The sequence below is a fragment of the Ornithodoros turicata genome, chromosome 2, assembly GCF_037126465.1.
Source record: "Ornithodoros turicata isolate Travis chromosome 2, ASM3712646v1, whole genome shotgun sequence".
Classification (NCBI taxonomy): domain Eukaryota; kingdom Metazoa; phylum Arthropoda; class Arachnida; order Ixodida; family Argasidae; genus Ornithodoros; species Ornithodoros turicata.
In genome coordinates, this window is record NC_088202.1 from 91304314 (window position 1) to 91327901 (window position 23588).

General features: G+C 46.9%; 1 protein-coding gene across 2 annotated transcripts in view; it reads right to left on the bottom strand.

The window, feature by feature from the left end:
- Positions 1–254: 254 nt before the first annotated feature.
- The window catches only part of LOC135385773 (uncharacterized), a 163369-nt gene continuing 140035 nt past the window's right edge, over positions 255–23588 (bottom strand). For both annotated transcript variants that reach the window (XM_064615286.1, XM_064615285.1), the window contains 5 exons: positions 18891–19329; positions 17851–17952; positions 13195–13368; positions 9851–9914; positions 255–2303 (listed from right to left, as the gene is read on the bottom strand). In XM_064615286.1, the coding sequence (XP_064471356.1) occupies positions 9853–9914; positions 13195–13368; positions 17851–17952; positions 18891–19329 (777 nt within the window). In that variant the 3' untranslated portion in view covers positions 255–2303; positions 9851–9852. The remainder of the gene's footprint in view (positions 2304–9850; positions 9915–13194; positions 13369–17850; positions 17953–18890; positions 19330–23588) is intronic.

Sequence of the window (23588 nt, forward strand, 5' to 3'; positions counted from 1 at the left end):
TCGATCCCACACCCTTTGATTGCCGGTCAGAGATGCTACCAATTACACCATGCTAGCTACCCTCCCCTCAACGTACCGACGCTCGGGGCCACGCACTCACCCTCAGCACATTCCCGCTTACATTGTTGCCGGTCACAACAATGTTTCCTAGCGTGGCTTGGTACGTTGAAAGGAGCATGTATAGCATGGTGTAATGGGTAGCATCCCTGACTGGCAGTCAGAGGGTGTAGGATCGAATCCCACTGGTGGTGCCTTTTCTTCAACTGCCATTATTCAACTGAAGTATGCAACTGGGGGTTGTGAGGCTCCCGATGTGTTGTCCATCTATGCTCAAGTGCCTCATCTACTACTATTGTACGGTACCCTAAGGGGTAATGTGCACACGAGAGCTGCGTTCTCGAAGAGACGCGTCAGAGCCGAGAATCTAGCACGCTCCTTTCTTGAAACGGGCATCGAAACTGATGACAATACATTCTTGAAACGAGGCTAGCTTGGAAACCTTTTGGACCCAGCTAGAGAGCTAGGTTAAGCTGTTGGGCCTAATTTAGTTTGATCTAGCAAAATATTTGAAGGGCCGGTGAACCACCGACCGATCGCTTGCAATCACCTCCTACCATCGTCTTCTCTTCTCATCTAATCTCCCTGCCACAGCAGTGACGATGCGCACAATTGTGAACCCAACAATAGCAAGCTGTTCACATCATTGCCACCACCACAGCCACCGTTTTTCCAAGAATGCAGCCCGCACTGTTTGTGAGGACTTACAACCGCGCCCCACACAGTCGCTTGGCGTAAAGAGGAGGTGAACGCTCCTCGACAGTCGAGGTCTATCTGTTTGCGTGTAGCTGCTCGTACTGATCGCCAGTGGTACGAGGTCTGCGAGCGACAGGACGGATGGACGCAGTGTTGGCGAGTTACCAAAACAACGAGACACTGCAGTAGACACAGCAGGTCGGAAATAGTTAGTACTGCTTGCAGGCTACTGTTCTCTCCATGAATGTATCGTCACAACGCAGGATGGTTCGTAACAAGCAAGATAGCGTCGAGGAGCAAGCTTTACGTGGAGCAATGATTGTGATCACAGTCAAGTATCGATATAAATGTCGCTCGCTCTGCTACTCCAACGATCCTTAAAATACCACTACAGGCCAAATCTCGGAATGGGATAAATCCTTCCTAGGCATCGTCGTTTCTTTAAAAAAAAGATAGAGAGAGAGAGAGAGAGTGAGAGAGAGAGAAACTATAAAGAAAAAGAGGAGCAGGAAGTGAGGGAGCCTTGAACAAAAGTTTTCCGTCCGCAAAGTTCAAGTTTTCGCAATTGAAATGTCGTAAAATCGCGGGAAAATGACCCTTGAAGGTGAAGACCCTGCAGCCCATTTTCGAGATAAATCCTTGAGGTAGATATTTCTTCATAGCTCTTTTGAACGGTAGTACAGAGCTCTTGTTTCCTTCGTGTTTCTGCAGCTTTCTAGTCAGACAAGATCCAGTAGGTAACCCAGGCTTTCAAATGAATACCTCTGATGCCGCTGCCACGTTTTGCAGTTTATTTGGGACTGTGAAAGTTACTGGAACGCTTAGTTGTCAGACCCCTCTAAAACTCTAAAGGTGATCGTCAAGTGGGAAAGAAGGTAAAATTTATGACAATGAAGGCAAGCATTACGTCTTGCCCCATCCCACAAGTGGCAATACAAAATGAATGGCCATTCATACAGGAAGCACTATCGAGCGACAGGGATCTAGCCCTCGCTTGTGAGCTGTACTATGACACAGCTAGTGCGCGATCAATCCAGAGCTGAACAGTGTGTTAACTCGTTTTGACTTCGCTCAGCGACATGTTCCCTCCATCACGAAAGGCAAACACGTTTCGTTTGGTACCGCGAAATACATTGCAAACCATCATCTCTGTGAATTTCCCATGCAAAATATGTACGACAACAGGAAAGTATTCTATTTTGTTCTTCAGAAAATCTTGTGTTTGCGAGCGTTCTTTTCTGTTCCCTCACGTCTTTCATTTCCTGTTCCTATAGCCGCTCTCCTAATATAACGGGCTATGTTTCGTGCGTGAATAACGTATACTGGTATAGCAGAACATGAATACCACGTTGAATAGATATGCGTATATTCGGATTATAACGAGTGCTGAGTGTGCGTGTTGATGAACACGATAACGTTTGGACCGCAGATGTCGCGGTAGTACCAGCTGTACAGATGCAGAAAAGGAATGACAAGGAGGAACGGCCTGGAACCGCAGGGCGCTTACTCTTTCCACTTCAACTTCACTTCAAATATCATCCTGTTTCCACCTGCAAATCCAAAGACAACAACAGCGATTAACAAGAGTTTGAAACATGAATGCATGATTAATTAATATTTGTATTCACTGCACGTATAAGCACTATTTGAGAATACCGTAATCTCAAGGTTTGGGGGAGGGGGGGATATGTTTATTGCAAAAGAAAAAAGAAAGGGAGGAAAGGTTAGTCAGGCGTAGGCCGACTTGCTCTTCCTTTAAGAAAAAAGAAAAGAAAGAAGAAAAAACACACACACAGACAAACACACACACACACACACACACACACACACACACACACACACAGAAAAGGGGCCTTAGAGGCTGGACGAGAGGCCGGTGGCACGAAGAAAGCTCAAGAGAGTAATCGTAACCGCCCCCTGGTTGTGCAGGACGGGGCCGAGCAGGGTGACCAAAGAGACGTTAAGGTAGCCAAGTTGTCGCAAGTGGCGTTGGAGGATGAGTCTTTGTGAGAGGTACCGGTTGCAGGATAATAGGTAGTGCTCAATGTCGGCTTGCACACAACAAGTTGTTCAAATGGGGGAGTTCGTCTGGCGCATTTTGTACAGGAGTGAGGGTGTGCGTGCAACATTCATTCGAAGACGATGGAGGAGTGACTCTTCAGCGCTATTGCAACGGCAGGCAATAGTAAAGTCCTGCAGGGGGTCAATGAGACGTACAAAACGATTATATGAGATAGAGTCCGCTCGGAACTGCCGGGTATGGACACAGCGCCACCGGCGAATGTGCAGGGAACAGGCAGAGGTCGTTTGGGGTAGATGGGTAGCAGGGAGAGCTCCGGTAGATGTTGCGTGTCTTGCCATTGTGTCTGCGAGGATGTTACCAAGAAGTCCTACGTGACCCGGGATTCACTGAAGCGTCACAGAATGGCCAGTAGCCGCGAGTTGTGTGAGGACTTGCAGTATGAGCGCGTGGAGAGTGCATATTGTGCTGGAGCGAAAAGAGAGCAGCAGATCCACTGAAGCCTTGCTGTCAGTCAGAAAAACCCACTGTGCAGCCGGTATAGACCGAGCAAGTGCTGTAGAGCCGACAGGATGCCGAGGAGTTCTGCTTCCATAGAGGACATTGGGTAAGGGAGGGCAAAGGCTTGCTGAAAGTCACTATCAGGAATATAAAATGCAGCGCCCGAGCTGTCTGCCGTGACTGAGCCGTCCGTGTATACATGGCGATGGTTCTGATACGTGGAGTGCAGAAAGTCGAGAGCGAGGTTTGAGGGGGGGGGGGGTATATATTTATTAGACCAAAGGAAAAAAAGGGAGGAAAGGTGAGCTAAACGGGACGTCGGCTTGCTATTCCGCAAAGAAAAAAGAAGAGGTTTGGGGCTTGCAGCGGCTCTGGTATGGAACTTCTTGCTGTGTGATTCCTTTACATTTGCATTTCGCTGGCGAACTATGACGGTGCGTAGCACTCCACTTCTAGTGTATCAAAGTAGAAGTAAGATCGCTGGTAGGCCCACAGTGCAGGACGTGTAAATTAATTCTGCCCACCTGAAGGTGGTCTGCGTTGCAATCTGACGCACATCTTCCTAGGTACAATAGCAAGCACCATTGCCAGATAGTGGCTTAGATGTCTAAGCCACACACGGTGGCTTTGTGTCTGAATAGGCCGGTCGCTCAAGGATAGTTCCGCCCAGATAGAAGCCAAGCAGTCCGGTGCCTCTTAAGGTGCCTGAGTAGATATTAACTTACACCTGACCATGTAGGTCGGTCAGGGATGAAAATTATGAAATAATCGGCTATACTTTTCTGGCATCTGTTAGTTCATTTGATGTACACAAGAAAACGAAAAATGTCGTGGCAATCGACGAAGACCGCTTGAAAAACCAACTAAATAAAAAGGGTTTCAATTCGTAAGAGTTGTATGATAGTCAGCGACGTCCCATGACTGATCTGATGATTAATTTTGTCCCCACGAGAGTTCTTTAACTTGTGCTGGGATATCAGCACATGACACCTCATGTAAAAAGATCCTGTGCCAATATGGCCTAAAGCATGTTGGAGCATCAAATCGCTGGTCGTCGGCCCGGTTCGAGCACACAACTTGAGATTAGTAAACGAATGCCTTATCAGCTGATCTATTGTAAAATATTTACACTACGCTCTCAAAAGTAGCAAAGTATGAAAGTCGGCGCCATTTGAGGAATTTGACTTCCACTTTCGTAGGTGCTGGCGCAATATATAGCATGGAAGACATAAAGGTGGCGGCACCGCTACTAGAAAAGAAGACAAAAGCGTCACACATCTTCTTGTGGGGTATTTGAAACGTGGTTGGCAGATCATGCTGTGTTAGTTGTTCGTGTGTGCCCTTACGTTTTGAGCTCCTGGGCATTGATGTCAGTTCCAGCCTGTCAGTTCAGCTCCGGAAGAGGATGAGGTCATCGCTGGGTGTTTTGGCTGCGATTAGAGCGCGTTATCGCGGTCGTGCGCTCTAATCTCCCCAGGTAGAACAAAACCTCCAGCGGAGAGCCGCCCGAGATCCCACCGCGGCAAACGGGATCTCCGTGGGAGAAAGTCATTTCTCCCACGGAGGTCCAGCGGACATCCAAGTGGCCACGTTTTGTGCGTCCCACGTACGTCTGTCTGTACTGACACGGACGTTACCACGACAAATATATATGATTTTGCGTGTACATTGTAGAGGTGATGGTGTCGACACCGAGGTTTGTGTCCGTTAACTGACGCATAGTTCGCCACTCTGAATGCTGATTGGTCTACGAAATGTTACGCCTAAACATCAGTAGGTGAAGTTGCTCAATGACCCCTGTAACACTTTGCACGCCCGACGAACTCACGCACCCTCTATGCGTCTCCACCCTTCATCGTCCATCCGTCTTTTTTTTTTCTTTTTTTTTTGCTATAGTCGTGACGACGTCCACTTCTGTGTAGCCAACAACGGCGAGCCGATCCTGCCATTACCCCCCCCCCCCCCCCCCCCGCAGTAGGTCAAGCCTGTCTCTGAGGCCGACAACGACGAGCTCTTTCATCAGTACCACCACCACCTGTAGGTGAAGCAGATTATTAAGAAGCGAGCGCACGTCCGTTATGGTAAACGAAAATACGAGAAAAAATACACAAAAATAAAATAAATCAAACAAACAGGAGCAACAGAAAATTTAATGTGTGATGGCCGAGGTTGAAACAATGGCATAAAGAGAAATGCCGATTTCCGCAATGAGTATGGACGAGGCGTTAAAATAGACAGAGGGAGGGAGAGAGAGAGAGACAGAGAGAAACATAAAAGCTCGCAGAACCGATAAGTCCAAAGAGGCTCACTTAGAACACCAGTGTCATTAGAAGGGAACATTTATTAACAAAGAATGAGTGATAGCCACAGTGGCATTGGCAGTGGCATTGCATTCCTAAGAGAAAAGAGGTAGTATATTAGCTTGTCTTGTGATATTCTGAAAGTCCGAGAGTCCTGCTCGCCTTCAGCTCAAAACGAGGTGTGACATCCCTAAGTTTAATTCGGTTACGGACATAAACAACACTGAAGTCAGGAAGTGCTTGCAGCATTAACTCTTGTTTCTTACTGCTTTTTGTTTGAGGCATTCAGTAGGTTCTTCAGCATTGAGGCATTGAGCATTGAGCAACTTCAGCATTGAGGCATTCGGTCACTGTGCGGCACGTCCCTTTTCATGCGTGATAGGACCTCCTACTGACATCGAAACCTCGATGTCCTCAGGAGATTATTTCAGGGACGTACACGTGATATCCAGTATAGGATACCCCCCACTAGCCTCCCACGGATGTCCTCAGTACATCCACTTCCGGACAGGGACCATTTGGATCTAAGCAGGACTTCCCAGGGAGCTATGTTCTATCTGGGTCAGCTCGAAACACCGAGCGGATGGCATCATGACACCGAGTGGATCGCGATCATGCGTTGCATCTTCGTGTATAGAATCAAATTCCAATGAACAACCAACCAACCCATTCAAATAAAAATAACACCCTTAAGTAGTATAGAGCCAAGGAGAGTTAATCCACCTTGTGGAATTCTGAATGTGAGAGGGTAGAGGGAAAAATGGGAGAGAGAAATGAAGCAAAGTCTAGTGATGGAGCAGCTCCGGTGGCGCAGCGGTAACGCGTGCGCCTGAAGACTGGGAGGTCCGCGGTTCGAATCCGCGGGCCGGCTGTGCCGTCTGGGGTTTTTCCTGGGTTTCCCTCAGATGCGTAATAGGCGTATGCCGGCACAGTTCCCCTGAAGTCGGCCCATGGACGCAGCTATCCTCCCCCCGAGCGGATTCCGCTCGGTCTTCCACTTCACCCTTTCCTCTCCTCCTCTCCACCACCTTTCCCTTCCCGAGAAACATGCCGCCTAATCAGGCAGGCAGACCTCTCGGGTTCCTCCCAACGACCCTCCTCCTCCTCCTCCTCCTCCTCCGGAGGGAAGTAAATGGATATGGTGAACTGGAGGAGAAGGAGGCGCTGCTCTCTCCTAGCCTATAATGACTATTTCGGGCTAAATGCCTTTGTCAGATTCGGGGGGGGGGGGTGAATCAGGCGCTATTTTTAAATCTAATTCAGAGAGCAATCGGACGATAATTGTGCCTTCAGGTGTTATTGGGTGTCTCTGTTTCTACTCTTGTCTATAAAGTCCTTTCCTATTATTTTTCCTTTTTTGTGGGTGACCTACCAGCGCTAATCCCCGAAGGCGTAGACAGTGCTGACACACACAAGGAAACCATAGTTTGTGCTTTCTTCTCACCTTTACAAGAAGCGCGACACAGAGGTGCGATGCTGCATGCAATTACCGCAGGAAATTGCTTGCAGAGGAAACCACAAATTTTTAGGTTCCTTCGTGCATACATCACGAACGATGCAATGGATGAACTCCGTCCCTTTCGTATTGCTGTCAATGCAACAACTTTTCCTTCCCGAGGAGAAACTTCTGCACTTTAGTGCCCTTTTAAAGGGACGGTCGCATCCGCGGAGGCGCATCTGTGAAACAGATACCGCTATGTTTGGCATCGGCCGACAATCTATTTGGCTCATTTTTTCATCCGAAAAGTGCTTTGATAATAAATGTACAGACTTTAAAGGTCAGCACTGCCCCCGCAGCTGCAGAAGCTCCGGTGGCAACGACATCAGCGTGAAGTTACTCCCTAAGCAAAAGAGTGAGAGGGCGGAGCCCAGAGAAGAAAGGCACCGTCCAGACGCCCGCATGGCTGCGGCATCCCTCTTCTCAAGGAGGTGTTCTGAATGGTGGTGGAGGAAATGACGTTTTCGCCTTTCTCCAGAGAGGGAATTCCGGCATACTCCCAATATCCGGCATCTGCCCTTGCCATGTACGAGGGTGGTTCCATAAGTTTCCGGCCCGACCAACTTTTAATAGTCATAGAGACGAAACAAGTGTATCACTTTTCGACAGTCACCCTTAACTTCGATGCACTTTTGACACCTTTCAACCAGCATTCTTATACCCTTGAAAAAATAGTCTGAAGTTCTGTCCACAAAATGCTGGAAAACTGCCTCTTGCACCTCACTATCGTTTTGAAATCTGTCCTCTGAGATCCCTCTTCAAGTTTGAGAACAGGAAATAGTCACTCGGTGCCAAGTCTGAACTGTAGGGTGGGTGGTGGATTTCTTCGAAGCCGCACTCCTTCAGTGCAGCCTTTGCAACAGAAGCCGTGCGGACAAGGGCATTGTCCTGGAGCAACCGAACACCTCGACTCAACCTGCCGCGCCTCTTTTCCTTGATGGCGTCTCGCAGTCGGTGCAGGAGTGAAGCATAAAAAGTCGCATTCACTATGGTGTTCCTCTCTTTGAAGTTGACGAGGAGGATCCCGTGGCAGTCCCAAAATATTGGTGCCATGATCTTCTTTGTGGATTGTGTGACCTTGGCTTTTCTTGGGGGTGCTTCTCCTGGTTTGCGCCATTCCATCGACTCCTTTTTCGAAAGGGGATAATAGTAGAGCACCATAGTCTCATCCCTTGTGGCAATTGACTTCAATATTTCTTCTTCGTTCTCTTGACAGAGCTCCAAAAACTCTTTGGCACAGACGACGCGCTCTTGCTTTTGAACTGACGAGAGAAGTCGTGGCACCCATCTCGCACGGACCTCTTTCATGTGAAGGCCCTCGCCGATGATGCGGAAAACGGTTGTTTTGGAAAGCCCCAGCCTTTCTGAGATTTCCTTCACCTTCAGACGCCTGTCGCTCAGCACTTCCTCCTCGACAAGAGACAAATTTTCTTGTGTCACGACTTCCACTGGACTACCATTGCGTGGATCATCTTCAGTGGACTCTCGCCCCAGTCGAAACTGCTTAGCCCAGTCTTTTACCGTTGTGTACGACGGAGAGGCTTCCCTGTACACGTTGTCCAGTCGCGCTTTAATTTCTTTAGGCGAAAGTCCCTCTTTTGTCAAGAATTTTATCACGGCGCAGTACTCGATTTTTTCCATTTTAACTGAAGAGTGCACCCTCGCTGTTTGAAATGCCCCTCTCCAACTGACAAAAGCATGGAGAGGGTTGAGGGTGGTGCTCGGGCCCTCCAACAAATGGCGCCACGCGTCCTTAATCGCATTTTCAAATTCGCGCGCATTTTCTACCTCGGGCCGGAAACTTATAGAACCACCCTCGTATATGATCGTATAACATTCATACTATGCCGCACTTTCGCATGTGATTTTCGATACTGTGGTTTGTGGTCCACGAGGAACAAAATGACACCATAATTTCAAAATCTGCTGGAAAAGATTGGACCGTCCCATTAAGCATGTAAATAACGCGTGTAAATTAATATCACCTTTTGCTCTACTTCACTTTTTTGTACTGGTTCACTGGTAGTTTACTATTAGAATTTTGTCATAATATGCAACATACATGGCACCTGAAAAGTTTCTTTTATGTATTTGCAGTAGGCAGGAAGCTCTCATCTCATTACTTCTTAAGTAAATGTGGTGCGAGATATATGTGCATTTAGATACACAAAACAAAATACAGAAGAAATGTGTATTCTGATAGTTTCCATAATCTTAGTAGTTTGATGTCTGTAATGAAGTCCATGTCGATTGCTAAATTCTGAACGGTGCACATCATTGCAAGCTGAATCCGCACCGAGAATGGGATTGATTGATTATGTTATATTGAGTATATATCTTAGGGTATATGGGATGTAATGGGATATTCTCTACACATACACTGACACTGTACTTTACAGATGCAAGGACTCTCCTCCGCCCTATACAATGTCTTAGGTGAAATTCCAAAATTCGTATGACACGTGTTTGAAGTTATTCCACACAGCGTTGCTCATACACTACTTCTCACTTTAATAAAATATTAATAAAATAAATTTTCAAATTCTTGTAAGCCTAGGACAGCATAGATTGTGAATACACTAGAAAATTGTGGTCTATGCACCATGACCACTGTATCAACTTTACATTTTCTAGCTCTCTATAGCACAATATTGAACATTCAGCAAATGATTAACGCGATTTCCCAAGTTGGGACAAATTAGGGCGATGCAACGTCGTGTACAAATAATCCATGTGCACTGTAAATTATTTATCATAGATGCAAAAAACACTTGTTACCTTTAAGATTTCTGCGCTGTGGATGTCGTTCCAGCAAGGTGCTTCTCTGCCGGGTCTGATTTCTCTGCAATGAAGAATGCTACCTTGTGAGGAGATTTTTCGACAGCGCAAACACTGGCACTGGCACTGAATTTATGGCAAAGAAATCGCAAAAGGACAGAATAAACTTTCACAAAATTCCAACCCTTTACAGCTAGCAAGATGTCGGCTAGACTTACTGCGCATAAAAACAATTGACATTTTAATCAACAATCATGCACATTACTTTCTTTCTTTTGTCTTTTTTCAGGTGTAGCGAAGAAGTTTGACGATACAAGGAAATCTTCTTGTGACCTGCCTACACGGGTCATGAAAACAGGCGACCATGAAACTCGACTTGAAATGTCGACTCAGATCTGACCCTATGCTGGAGGGAAAGCCAACATGGATATGTAACGACTGCAGGCAAAAAATATGGTGAGTGTTGTAACTGCGTTCGGTTGTGAAGGCTGGTTTACTTGCGAATATTGTGCTTCGATTATAGTACTTTCCTTTTTCTATCGAAACTGTGGTAGGCTTGATAACGTGTAAGCATCCAATCTTTGACACCGAATTTACACGATATTCTAGGATATGCTTATGGGGAGGGGGAATATGTGTTACACCAGAACGAGATTATCTTGGGATACCTTCAATATTAGACAACGGCTTACTGAGACAAACAAAGCGCTGTATGCTCGGCAGCTACACTGTACAGGAATGCAAAGAAGGACATAACAGAATCCTAAGTGGTTCAGTCGACAGGTACCGCTCTCGTCAACCTTAATAATAACACAGAAAAAAATATGGTCTCGTTTCCAAGCGCGATTACAGAAACCCTTCGAGCCACAAGGAAATGTTGATAGAACAAAATTATTGTGTTAGTTTAAGGCAAGGATTTTGTTCACTTAATATTCCCCCAGTGCCCCCAGGGTGGCTGTTACCGCGCTCGGAAATGAGACTGAATTTTTTCGTGTGTTATTATTAAGGTTGACGGGAGCTGTACATACAGACCTCGTATGTCCATTACTGTTAGTATGTGGACGTTTGGGGGTGGGGGCAAGCCCTTGCAAGTGTCTCGTTTATGCAAGAAAAGAGACGGCTACAATCGCTATCGACACCATTATGGAGAGCCTCATATTCTGTGCCACTGCTGTGAACCTGCGACGAACATTTGTATTCGGTACCCCGTCGGTTGTGACGACTGCCTAGGAGATAACTTTGTGAGAACTTCTGAAAGGGTACGCGGGTGTCCTTAGGTATGCGCTAAAAAAACTGGGAGTATCCTGCAATGGTACCATCATAGGGGGCTTTTGAGAACTGTGAACAGGTACCTTAGGCGTAGAAGGGAGACTAGAAGGGGTTGCAGTTGTCCCTATAGAAAACGCCTCCATAAAACACGCAGTTTTTCTGCTAAGAAGTTATCAGTGGAAAGCTGGCAGTATTCACAGCGAAGGATTCTTATATGTAAAATATATAAACTTCGTGCACTGCTTTGAACGGAGAGGTTGCTTTTCGAATTTCGATGGAACGCAGCAACAAACTAAAGGGTAGTGCTCAGGGTAAGTCCAGGACGTGTCAATCGACTTCAGAGTACACACTGTAAAACTGAATCAGCGTTGGGGCTCTTATCACCTGCCTCAAATGATATGTTGACTTTGAAGTTCACGAAGGCCTTCATAAGGTGCAGCGATCACCACGACCACAGGGAAATTGCAACGTGGCTACCCAACAGCGCGCGTCGCGAGAGTCGATAGCAGAAAATGTGGCAACTGTTCTGACATAGTAGAACTATTTATGACCCATATGAAGACCAGGCACTCTTTATCTGCGGGAGAGTAACTGCCGTCTGTCGTGTTTATTCTTTGGCTCACGACAGCAACTGTAAACTCTATAGCGGTTCCTGTATTCAATACGCTCGGAATGCTCCTAGAGGCCTCAGCCATTGTGCAGTAACTGACATCATAAGCATAGTTCCTCGAGTATCATGACTATGGCTTTCAAATATGTCATCAGTAGGGCCCGGGACTTTATGCACAAAAATCTCCCAAAATATGCATGCAAATATGCAGCGCGAAACGTCTAAATATGCACAAGCTATGATGCCGGTAATGTTGCTCCGGAAGCGTTTGCGTTTCTTGGAACTGTATAAATACGCAAATTGTCTAAAAAAACGTTCTGCAAATGAAAATGCACATTCCTTATTGGCAGTTGAAACTACGTTCATGCGTGCACACTCAGCTATTCTTCGTTGGTCATCACAGTACGCCACCATAGCCATACCAAGGTTTTCAAAGGTGCACACACACAAATATGCATTTTTATATGCGGTGATTAAAAACTTCCTGTTTTGTAGGTTAAGAAAGCCATGTATAGCGAAAATGTGTGGTATGTCGCTGAATATTCCGGCGAATTAGCTAGCTACCTAGCTCATCTACGAGTATGCCGCCTGCAGACATCTCTTCGTTGTGCTGTTCATTGCTTTCGAGAGCGGCGCTCGAAGACTGCAATACCTTGATTCTCTTATTTTGATCAAGCACGACTTGAACTCGCTGACTACGTGTCGTGTATTCTGTTTTGAGAAGCTGGCTCTGTGTGCTAGTGGTGCTAGCCGAATCCACTGGCTGCGTAACACGAAGCAGCCTAAAAGCAACGTAATAGCTTAGATATGTAGCTGGAACACGGGCTTTAGGTCGATTACCTCCCTTTCGAAATAACGTGAGCAGTGGCCAACCACAGGGAACGGGAAACGTTAAGAAAATCGAATCGAATAGCTCGTAAATTTGACACATGGAACCGTCATATTATATGAAGATAAAGGAGAAATAAGCCGAAATATGCAATTTTATGTCGCACGAAACATTGTAAATTTATGTCGCTGTGGTTGGTAATGTGTGAAGAAAGGTTAGGACATCCGTTGGAACGCGTTCTAAAATGTGCATTTTGCATGAACTCCCGGGCACTAGTCAGGACCTTCCAACTCCTCCTCATCATAACATCGCACTATAATTTTGAGTAAGAGGTGACACGTCCAAGCACCAGGCAGATAACGAATGCAGAAGCTGACCATACACAGCTGACGATGCACGAGACAAGCTGTCTTGCGTCATCCATTTCACTTGCATTTTTCTGTCAGTGTACGCACCAACAATTTTGTATCCTGTAAACGCAATTCCTGTTCCTGTAAAAGGGCCATGCAGCAGAGCGTGTGCACGGGGTCAACGGTTGCAGCTGCCCTTATACATCATTCATGTCCAAACAGGTACCTGTGACATCGCCAATGCTTTGCACGTTCACTCCAAAGTAGGTAAGAACGTCTTTCTTACTGATTTCCTGCAGTGGTCGAATGGCCGAATTTCTTATTTCGTAGGCCGAAGTCTTGGGGAGGACGCGTTCAGCAGTGGGCAGGAACGGGCCTTGAGGTATCCGACTTCCAGCGGCGTTGTACTGATTCGATGAAAGCTCGCGCAGAATGTCAACTAAGGCCGCCAACATTATATCTGCACAGAAAAATATGAGTGCGTTCAGAGGCAAGTTCAGCTGTGGAACTGGTGGCGTTATGTAATGTCACTCTCGATTCGTCTTGGAAAGTAATTACGCCCACGACGACCGAGATATCCTGTCTCTGCTACGCAAGTAGGAACAGTGTAACTGGAGGATACCTGTTGCTTTCAAACGTCTCCTCATTCCCTGCACGCCTTCGTGCTTGACGTTCAGCATGACGTTCCCCTTATATTCCTCCATGAACAGTGCGGTTCAATGTAACTGCCCCGAGTTTAAAACCATGGGTGTTCCCAGGATTTTTTTATGGGGAAACGAGTGCAAATCCGCACCCAATACCACATCTTTTTCTGGGGACGGACGTTGCGCACTGTGTGGATGTTCAGCGGTTCCGATTAGGACATCTGAGAATAATCATTACGACCTATGACTAAAGAGGGCACTATACTTTCACAAGCGACCTTGGAGTTCCAGCCCCTAGCCCCCCTTCTCGGTACGCCCATGGCTAAAACACACACAACAGACGAAAGCGCAACTACGTTAAAGAAACTGTCTATTGCACCCCTAGTGAAGTTTCGCACACGTTCGACGTTTCGACACGTTTCTGCTGAAAATATTGCCATGTAATATTTCGTGTCGAACGTCACAGAATAAAACACACAAATAACAGCAGCTGTCGAACTGATGTCAGCCTATCCAACAGTACTACGTTGTAGAATAATGGCACGGCCCATTGCGAAAAGTACAGTTAAGACGTAACACAAGAAGCAGCGAAGGCATCGTAAAATTTGAGGGGGAAAGTCGCCCCTGCAAGAGTGACTTTGTTGTCCAAATTTTGCACGATCCTATTCCGTCACACACAGAATACGTTACAGTTCTCCTACAGTCCTCTATGTATTTCACCATGCCAGAACGCTTCATGATTCCTCTACAGAGAGCTTGTGCTAAAAATGATCGGCGAGCTGTTTACGTGACTGCCACCACCGCAACCAGTTTTCTTCCCAAGCGTACCGGATTGCGTTAGACTGAAAAGAAGAAATGATGAAGTGACAGAAACGAAAATGAACGAGTGAAAAACAGAAAAGAGTGGGGGCGATGCTTGCTGTATAAGAGTGGGACACCTCGATCCTGTGTAGATTACTATGCGTGACCTCTAAGTTCTATTTCCTTCGTGATGTCGCTATGCGTCGAAACTTGATGTCTGCTGATGTCTTGAGACTATTTTACAACGGCATACGAAGCGCCCGATGCCTGACGTGAGAGTGCCGCGGCACGAGCACTTTGACGAGACTGAAATACCGTTTGCCCAGCGCTGTCAAATAGTGCCGTAGGAAGCGACGGGCCTACCTGTGGCATTCACAGGACACTAAGATGAGCCCTACGTAGGCCATAACACCACATGTAAAGCAGCATAGGGAGACCGTTTAGGAGGGCGCTTTCCCCATCTTGTGTAATACGCGGCAACCGTAGGGGAGGTTGCGCCGGAATCGGTATATCGGCCGGAATATGGCGTTTCCGTGGACCGGGAATGCGACGCAGATGCATGAATGACTTGCCTGGATCTACTGTGGGTAAGGTCGGTCTGCTTGCACTAAACTAAATCTCCCTGCACATTGTCTTGTTCGATGTTGAGAGCATTAACTGAGAGTCCGATCAAATGAAGTACACCCGCCGGGCTGGGCAGCGCCGACACGCGCGGGATGCTGGACCAACTGCTGTGTCGTTCCCGGGTGTGCCGGAATTCCCAGAGAACCACAGAACACTTCATGCCTCAATTGAACGATGACAGTGAAGAAGAGGCACCAGTAGTGGGATTGGAACCCACACCCTCTGATTGCCTCGTCCCACTACAACGTTACGTCATGCCCTTTCGCACCACATGAATGGGAAACTCTAACGGCGTTATGTACCACAGGAGCATGGCCTGCGGAAGCCTCCGCTGCTTGCAGGGCTGTTAACCTGGGTCTGGATTCCGTGTGTATGTGAAGCCAAGATTTTGGTACTGCGAATGACTCGATGAACTGCAACTGCAGCGCCATGGTAATGCCATGCTTAGACTCTGGGAGTGGAATTATATACATAACTTGGTATGTCGTAGGAGGCAGGATACTGCTTTGGGCGATAGTGTGGCTAAGTTGAGAAAAATTTAGTTGTTTTGTTTGATTGACGTGTTATACATTGCCATTAACGGTTTTGTACAGATTTGTTATCCTAATTATTAAATCTGGAAAAGAGGGGCTACGTAAAGCGTCGAATAGAAACATTTCTGTGTATAGAACCACTTCTTTCTGGAAAAAGTAGAATTTATTTAATTTTGTTGGTGTTGTAGTACACCATAGGAGATGCCAATATGTGAGATGCGAACAAATAAGAGTGTGACTGAGTGTCTTTGTCACACATTGTTCTTATTGTAGTTAGCCATTTCTGTTTTCCTAAGTGATCTGGAGTAGCCGGCTCTCGTAATGGGTGCCTATTTCTCCATTTTTTTTTTCTTTTCGTATCAACTCAGCTCAACTCAAAATAAGAGTGTTATAAATAATCAGTTTTGCTTTGCATGGTAATGTTTTTCTATTGTAACCCAGTAGTTCTGCGACAACGTAAAAGCATGTGGATTCTCGTTCTGTCGTAGTAATTCTTGTCAAAACGTGTTCTTCCTCTCTGCGTGTGTATACCTGAAGTCTGTGCTGGCGCAGAAGGCTTGAGGGAACACTTTTCTCCAAGAAGGCTAGGAATCACAACAAAAGCCGGAGGTCAAAAAGTGGAAGGTCCAGCGATCTGGTGGAGGCATATTGAAGCGCAAGTGATCGAGAGCTGCCGATATTTAGCTGTATCAGGGACATTTTGCGGCGTTGACGGTGATTATGTCGAGCGTAGCACATACGAAACGACGTCACCACGCCATGGCGTCAGAACATGACGTGGTACAGTGAATGCCACCAGTGACATCACACACGCACATGACGTCAAAACACCTGCAGCACCGCCATTGGCCGGCTCAGTCGCAGCCCATGGAAAGGGAAACAAACCGATTGTTGTGCGCTAGTCGCCGTTGCACCAGACTTCTCATAATGTGGCGGCCACACAAAGTGCGCGCGCCATCTGTAAAGCGCAAGAAAAGCGCAGTGCGACACTGCTGCTCGTGAGCGTCGTCGCACAACAGCACAGTGAAGCAAAGTGAAGCACAACAGGTGAAGGAAGGAAGAAAAGAAGGAAGGAAGACGATACCAATGAGGTGGAATTAAACATCGCTTCCAGCACCGTGTGTCTGAGATTTCCGGCGCACGTCAAATGAACCCCAGGTGGTCCAAATTATCCGCAGTCCTACCCTGCGGCACGTGCAACATGTTGCCACACTGGGCAGACAAACCTTATGTGTAACATCACGTAACCATTATTAACAAGTGATTAATGCATGTTGTTTATGAGTTCCCCCAGTACACACACACACAAAAGAAAAATCGGCACAAACGCTTACACTGGCTGAAGGAAACTTGAACTTGTATACCTGAATCGCACAGTGGCAATCATATTGTTGTACGCGGAGTACTGGGAGCATAGATGGATGGATTAATGCAAAATACATTGTAATGACAGGAAGTGAAGCCAGATAACGCGTGTTCCCGTCCGTCCGCCGTGACATGTATTGTGAGGCGTACACGTTCAATGCATTTGCACAATGTACACTGGAAAGGTAACTTAACAGACAGACGTAATGCTGCTGCGCTGTTGTAATGGCGTGTGATGATACAGAAGTGGCCATTTGGCTTTCCATTGATTCACAGCTCACGAAGGCGTTAATGCATAGCAATTCAAAATGGAGTAATGTGAACCAGAGTAAGAAAGACGGCAGCGAGTAAATGAAGGGGTCGAGGCCTCCGCCTGTTTATTATACATCACGTACCTCGGCCATCGCAAGCTCATTTCCTGAATCTCAAGTTCAAGCAGCTCCGAAACGCGAGTGGTGTAGCAGCAAACGAGTACCAGGATGTTTCAGTGGTTCCAACCACTGCTTGCAACAGTACTTCGTAGGGTGTCTCCATACTTGTTCCTCTACACAGAGGGAGCTAGTGTTCAGGAACCCTAGTACTTCGTATGCTGAAGCGCTCAGAGGAAAGTTATCACGACCGTGCAAAAGAAGAAAAAAAGCCAATTCAATTCGATACACAGTGGCATAGCCTTTCGCGACCGTATCCAGTACGGTATAACGGAATCTGATTGTGCAGATTCGGCCTGGATGATCAAGTGACCAGCGCAGTTTTCTTCTGTAGACTAAAATGTTCCAGAACTTTCGGACGTCTTGCATATTTTCCATGATATATTTTATAGTGAATTTACGAGAACTTAACATGCTTTCGTTGATTCGTTGTGGTATAGCATTTTTGTTTCTTATTATTAATACAGCCACCACTTAAGAAGCCTGACCACGTGACACATTACCGAGTTCTGACAGTTAAAACATGAGAATGGAGGAAAAATCTTACCTAGTACTTTCTTCTCTACTTCACCGGAGATCTTATTCTGGGCAACTTGCGATTCAACAAAAGTTGCAAATCGGGCCAACGCTTCTTCGGCGCTTTGATCACCTGATGGAAGAAAGAACATTGCAAAATGTAACAGACGTTTTGCTGTTGACGACAGAATAGTGAGTTTTAGTGCATCGTACGCTGCCGCCGTTGCATATGTAAGGGATTGCGTATGTAAGGCTGCTTCTGTGACGCGCAAAATATAAACACAGCTTGGCGCAGTGCACAGAACCATCACGCTGTTTCATACGTATGCAAAGGCAATAGCCGTACGATGCACTAAAACTCAATATTGAATTATGTATTGCAGCAATAGCAACTGGGATAACTCGATAACTCGAATAATTGTGAAATATTAGGAAAATATTTCCAGGAGCAGTACTGCAAGCTGCCCCGCGACCGTTGCGCCGTATTCCAAGACACGGTCCACCAACGCATGTGCTCTCACCCTAATAAGAGCAGGCTCCCTTTTTGCCCCCTTCCACCGCGTACGCGGATTTGAAAGGACACCAGAGAATATATACATGTAAAGCAGGGATTACAGCCAGGCATATGACAGTGTGGGAACGTCGAGACATTGCCCATTCGTCTTACACACATCTCTCGTCATGAATTTCTGTTAATTCGTTATAATGGCTGAAGCGAAGACGCTGAAGTTATGTACTTCAACTATCACGCTGTAAACGCGGATAACTTGCATATCAGAAAGTACATGCACGAACGATGTACAGCTTGCGACATACTTGTCTGGAATCGACAGCTTGCGGTTTATCCGGCCTGGAATCTCCAAGCGTTTGAAAATTGTTTGTTTCGGCTAATAAACACGTAGTGAGTAGCGTGCCGTACGTGTCTATTAGTCGGAAGAAACATTCTTCCAGCACTTGTAGATTTCAGACAGGATAAACCGCAAGCTGTCGATTCCAGAGAAGTATGTCGCGAGCTGTACATGCATCACGTTGGGATGGACTAAAAAACCACTTTTGCAAGAAAAAGGGTACCTTTAATTATGCTATGTGCGAGCATATCCTTGGCGAGCCAATAGATGACTTCCTCAAGCGTGTACTCATCGTACTGAGAGGAGGCTCCTTTCAGCTTCTGCAACATGGCTACGACCTCGGCTTCTTGCTGAGACTGTGGAGGCACGCGGTCTTCCGTAAATCGTTCTATGTCTACGGGAGTCAATTTCAGTGGCATTTGAAGGCGTTTCTCGGAAGGAGACCTTGCAACCGACTCCTCAGAAGCCCTCTGGGAAGTCTGCTGAGGAGGCGCTACCGTTGTTGAGGGCTTGGTGCTCACGGCGGGAGTCATCTTGGAAACTTGAGTCGTGGCTTGCTTCTGTTTCGTAGCTGGCGCTTTGGGAAGAGGAAGAGCTTTCTCGACATGGATGTCTTCTTTGGCGGTCGGTACCCTCATCTTGTTCATTCTTTGCTGAGCTTGCTAAGTAGGAAAGCATAGTATACGGTTCAAAAGATTTAAAAACTTGGTTGGTGATTCATTCGCAATGTCATGAGCATGATGATGAAGTACGGTTAGGTGGATATCTTCAACTATTACGTCTATGGTATTACATTGGCCTACTAGATTATAGCGACCATGTCATAATCGGCAATCCTGGGAGCTGGGTCCGCAGGATCCGCTAGGGGCGCTGCTCATCGGCCCGCGTGATCTATATCATGATTGGAGAATGGAAATTTGAATGTTGAACGCGCAGAAGCGGACGTAGGCAGACAAACCTTACGTGTAACATCAAGGCGCCATTATTATTTTATTTTTACAACTACCGTAGCAGACGACGAAAGTATTACAGATATTGAGGAACCAATAACCGGGCCAATGAGTAGCGCCACCGCAAGCTTCCAAATGCGGTATTGTGAAGGTGAGCCTATGACATGGTCGTTATAATCTAGTAACCGTTTTACAAATAAATAAATAAGTGGGAAGGATGCGAGTTGGTTTTTAATGAAAGAAGATTATATTTAGAAATAGACAGCAAGAAGCACTGTTATATCTCGAGCATAGAGAGATCAAACGTGCAAGGGGTCAGTGTGTAAGTAACGGCTGGGTTCACCTCGGGGCAAATTTTTCGTCTGGGAGATAAGATCAAAGGGAGAGGATAAAGGGTCGCGGGATCGTCTTAAGTACATGTCTCCGGAATAAAACTTGGTTGTCAGCTCAGTGCGGACTGTCGTGCAGTAGTGTGTGTGCTTCGGCTTTGTTTGTCCCAGCACTGTCTTAGAGCGCAGCTCTTAGGCGCCCGTTCCTGCGTTGAGTGGCGCCGACGTTGTAACCGGCAGAGCAAACGAGGAGGAAAGCGAAGAATGAAAGTACGAAAGAGCGTTAGGAGGAAAGCAGCGCGGAATCGTGCGGCGACAGTGAAGAGGGCGCGAGGAGGAAAGTGAAGGAGTGCACGCTTGGGAAGCCAGAACGCATCTGGTTGCAGTTTGGTGAGCTTGGCCCCAAACTTACGACTGGAACCGTGTCGGTCGCCAAATTGTACGTTTGAAAACGTCGTGTACCCCTATGCCAAGGGTCACCCGCAAAAGATAGTAGACGTTGCACTGAGTCGCGCTACAGACATAACTGGGCTGTACCTCATCAACGTGGACAACGACTTCTCACCGACTTCACAACGACTTCACGAACTGGGAGGAGTGCTACCTGATGAAAGTACTATGTGTGAAAAAAAAAGAAAAAACAGCTGAACCTCAACAGCTGCGCCCAAATTTCGAATTACCGACTATCGTAATCGTTCACTGAATTTTCTTAAAGAATATACGACATTTTAAGTTTGATGTCTGAGAATAATTTTCCAGTTACTGTCCGAATGTGAAGAATTATAAATGACGCTTCCAGATCGGATCCCCCTACATTTCGCGTCCCATGACGTTTCAGCAGACGAATTTCGCTTATTAACGGATTCGCATCATGTCCTTTGTATTCCGCTTCTAGGAATGTCATCATTAATGATGTTCTGCAGAGCTACAAAACGTTACTATCCAACAGGGACTTTTGCGTTGCTACCATCGCGTACCTATATGCAAAGAATCACTGAAAGACTCTTCTGTATATTCTGTTTTCGCTGGCGCTGATTGCACGAGAGCACAACAAATTGCACAACACATACATGTAGTGAAGATGAGTGAGGAAATTTGCAACTCACTATCCCAGGGCACACTGGACATTATGAGATATTAAATGATGAGGTGACAGGTAAATAATAATAGTACATCCTCGTCTTTTTTATGACATGAAGCCCTCGTCGCTAGATATTGTCATGTGAGTACGCAAAGGCATGAACACGAGACACAGCAGGCGTTCTCGCACAAAAACTATGACCGCAGATGCCGTGGAGAACGCGCAAGAGGTCGTTTAATCAGCACGCACTTTAGAAGCCACTACGTGACACGGATGGACCCAATGGGCTCACGGATGCTCGCTACGCTGTCCCTACGTCACGGCAGCAGATAGCGTCGCGCCTCCAGGATGAAGTCGTCCCGTACGAGACCGCATTAACGTGGGCTTTTACAGCGACAGCAGGTATAAGGGAAGGGGGGATTCTGGAGTCTGCGGAAGAGAGTCTGAAGTCTCAAGCACCCAGCAACGTGCTTCCGCCCGCGCCTCACAGAGAGCGCCTCAGGCTCACGTTGGGCAGAGCCGTATAGAAAGAGAGTTTGGCCATCTTTTTATCTTTTTCCGCTTCGCACGCGGAGCCTGTTTTGACGTCAGAGTCGTTGTTGCACCGCCCAAGAAGCCTGAATCCAAGTGGAATCCTCTCATCAGCTACCAGGTGGGCGCCATTGTGACGCAGTCTGCTAGCTATACGCTCCGCAAGTACGTTTCTGCGCTGCAGAAGAGGGCGAGGGCATAAAATGACGTGCGCGGCGGCGTGCCGCGCTCCCATTCGCCAAGACCCCTGTCGCCTCCACGTGCGAACCAGAGAAAGGTAAACAGTAGGGAACCCGCCATATGTTTCGGGTGTTTTCCGTTTTGCTAAGTGATGCGGTGTTAGATACCTGCTGTATTTATGACTGTACTTCGTCGCATTTGGATGTAGTGTCACCTTTTTGTTTCCAAAGCGCACACAGCTTCGCTGACGGTGGGAGAACGCGATTAACTGTTGCTGCTGCTAGCGGGTCCAAACGGCATTCTACGGCGGGGGGAGTTTTTGTGTGCTTGTGTGTTGTGCTGTGTTTTACGGTGGCTACAGAAACAGTTCAAACACGGTGCACTACCTAAGCCTGTGCCTTCGTGGCGTAAACGAAGAGCACCACCACAGGTCACAGTTTAATGTGCTGTTTTGAGTGGCCCTATAGAAGTTCTAACGTCTAATAACAGTGGAGTATCACACGTTACCTGGAACGAGCCTGATCATTGTCCGTTCGGGTGCCGCTGCCGCAGTATCAGGCTCCAGTTGCCTCACAGTGGAAGATGCAAGTTCGTACGAGTGTTGAGGCACGGTTGTCATAGACTTGTCGTTCACGGTAGTATTGAACATTGTAGCTGCCACGTGACTAAAGTTACCATTCCTACGAGGACACTCGCAGTTCGCATACATAGTTGTCTACTCCGCGAGACCGTAATTTGAACACAATGAGAAAAATTTTTGCAGGATGCTCGCACGAGCCAACTTATACGAGAGCCGAATAGTTCAAACTTTAGCAAGCATATTGCGTTAAACTTCCGTTTGTCTTCCGTCGATAAACCAAGATCATCCCCAACGAAAAGTACAGAAATCGGAGCTGTTTTAGGCCTCCCGGGGGCACTCTGTGCATCGAATATTCCTTTGTTTACCTTCTTGAAGAGCCCATATGGTTCCTCCGGCCAATCAGGAGCGTCCTAGAAACGTCACCGTGACGTCATGCGCACTGACCTCGCGGACTTGCGGAGCGTATAATCGTGTTCAACTTAAAGGGGTTGGGACACTTCCATACATGTGGTTCATTACATCATGGACGCATTGTATTGCACGCCAAATACTAAAAGAATTCTTCTACGTGTCGTACTTAGCGAGATACAAGTCCTCGGAACACACTCCCGAGCAAGTGCAGACGTCAGAGACCTCAGTGTTGCCATTGGCAGCCGTAAGCACGTGACTTCTCATGCGCTCACTGGCGGCGGCGGAGCCTGTGATGTCAGGAACGCATGAGTTTCGGTATTCGCAGCGTCCATTTTCTCCTTTTCTATTACCCCCTTCGCTGTGAAACTTTCAATGCAGGTCCAGATCAGTGAAAAAGAGCCGTCGTTTACGTTTATCTATGATAACCTGGGATGACCTGTCGCAATACGAAAAAGAAATCTCACTGTGACAGAATGGCGTAAATGCAGGTTAGCTTGTGGATAAATTCCATGATAGGCAAGCCTGCGCGACGGGCAAGACACGTAAACGAACATTTTGAGCCTTCGTGTTTCTGTTTGTTTACGTGTCTTGCCCATCGCTCAGGCTTGCCTATCATGGAATCATGAAATCTAACTGTAGAGAAGAAAGAAAGCTCTCGAAATATTACTGCGCCGCATATAGGATGCTGGACACAGAGAGGTCACGCTCACTCCTCCGCGGGATAATGTAACCCATCATACTCACCCTGCTTCCGTATTGGCTATTGCGACTTGTCACATGACACCACGCTGCGTGGTGGCGCTGTAGTATTTCTCCTGGCGCGCTATTGCGTCTCCTTATCTCCAACGGCGTGTGTAGT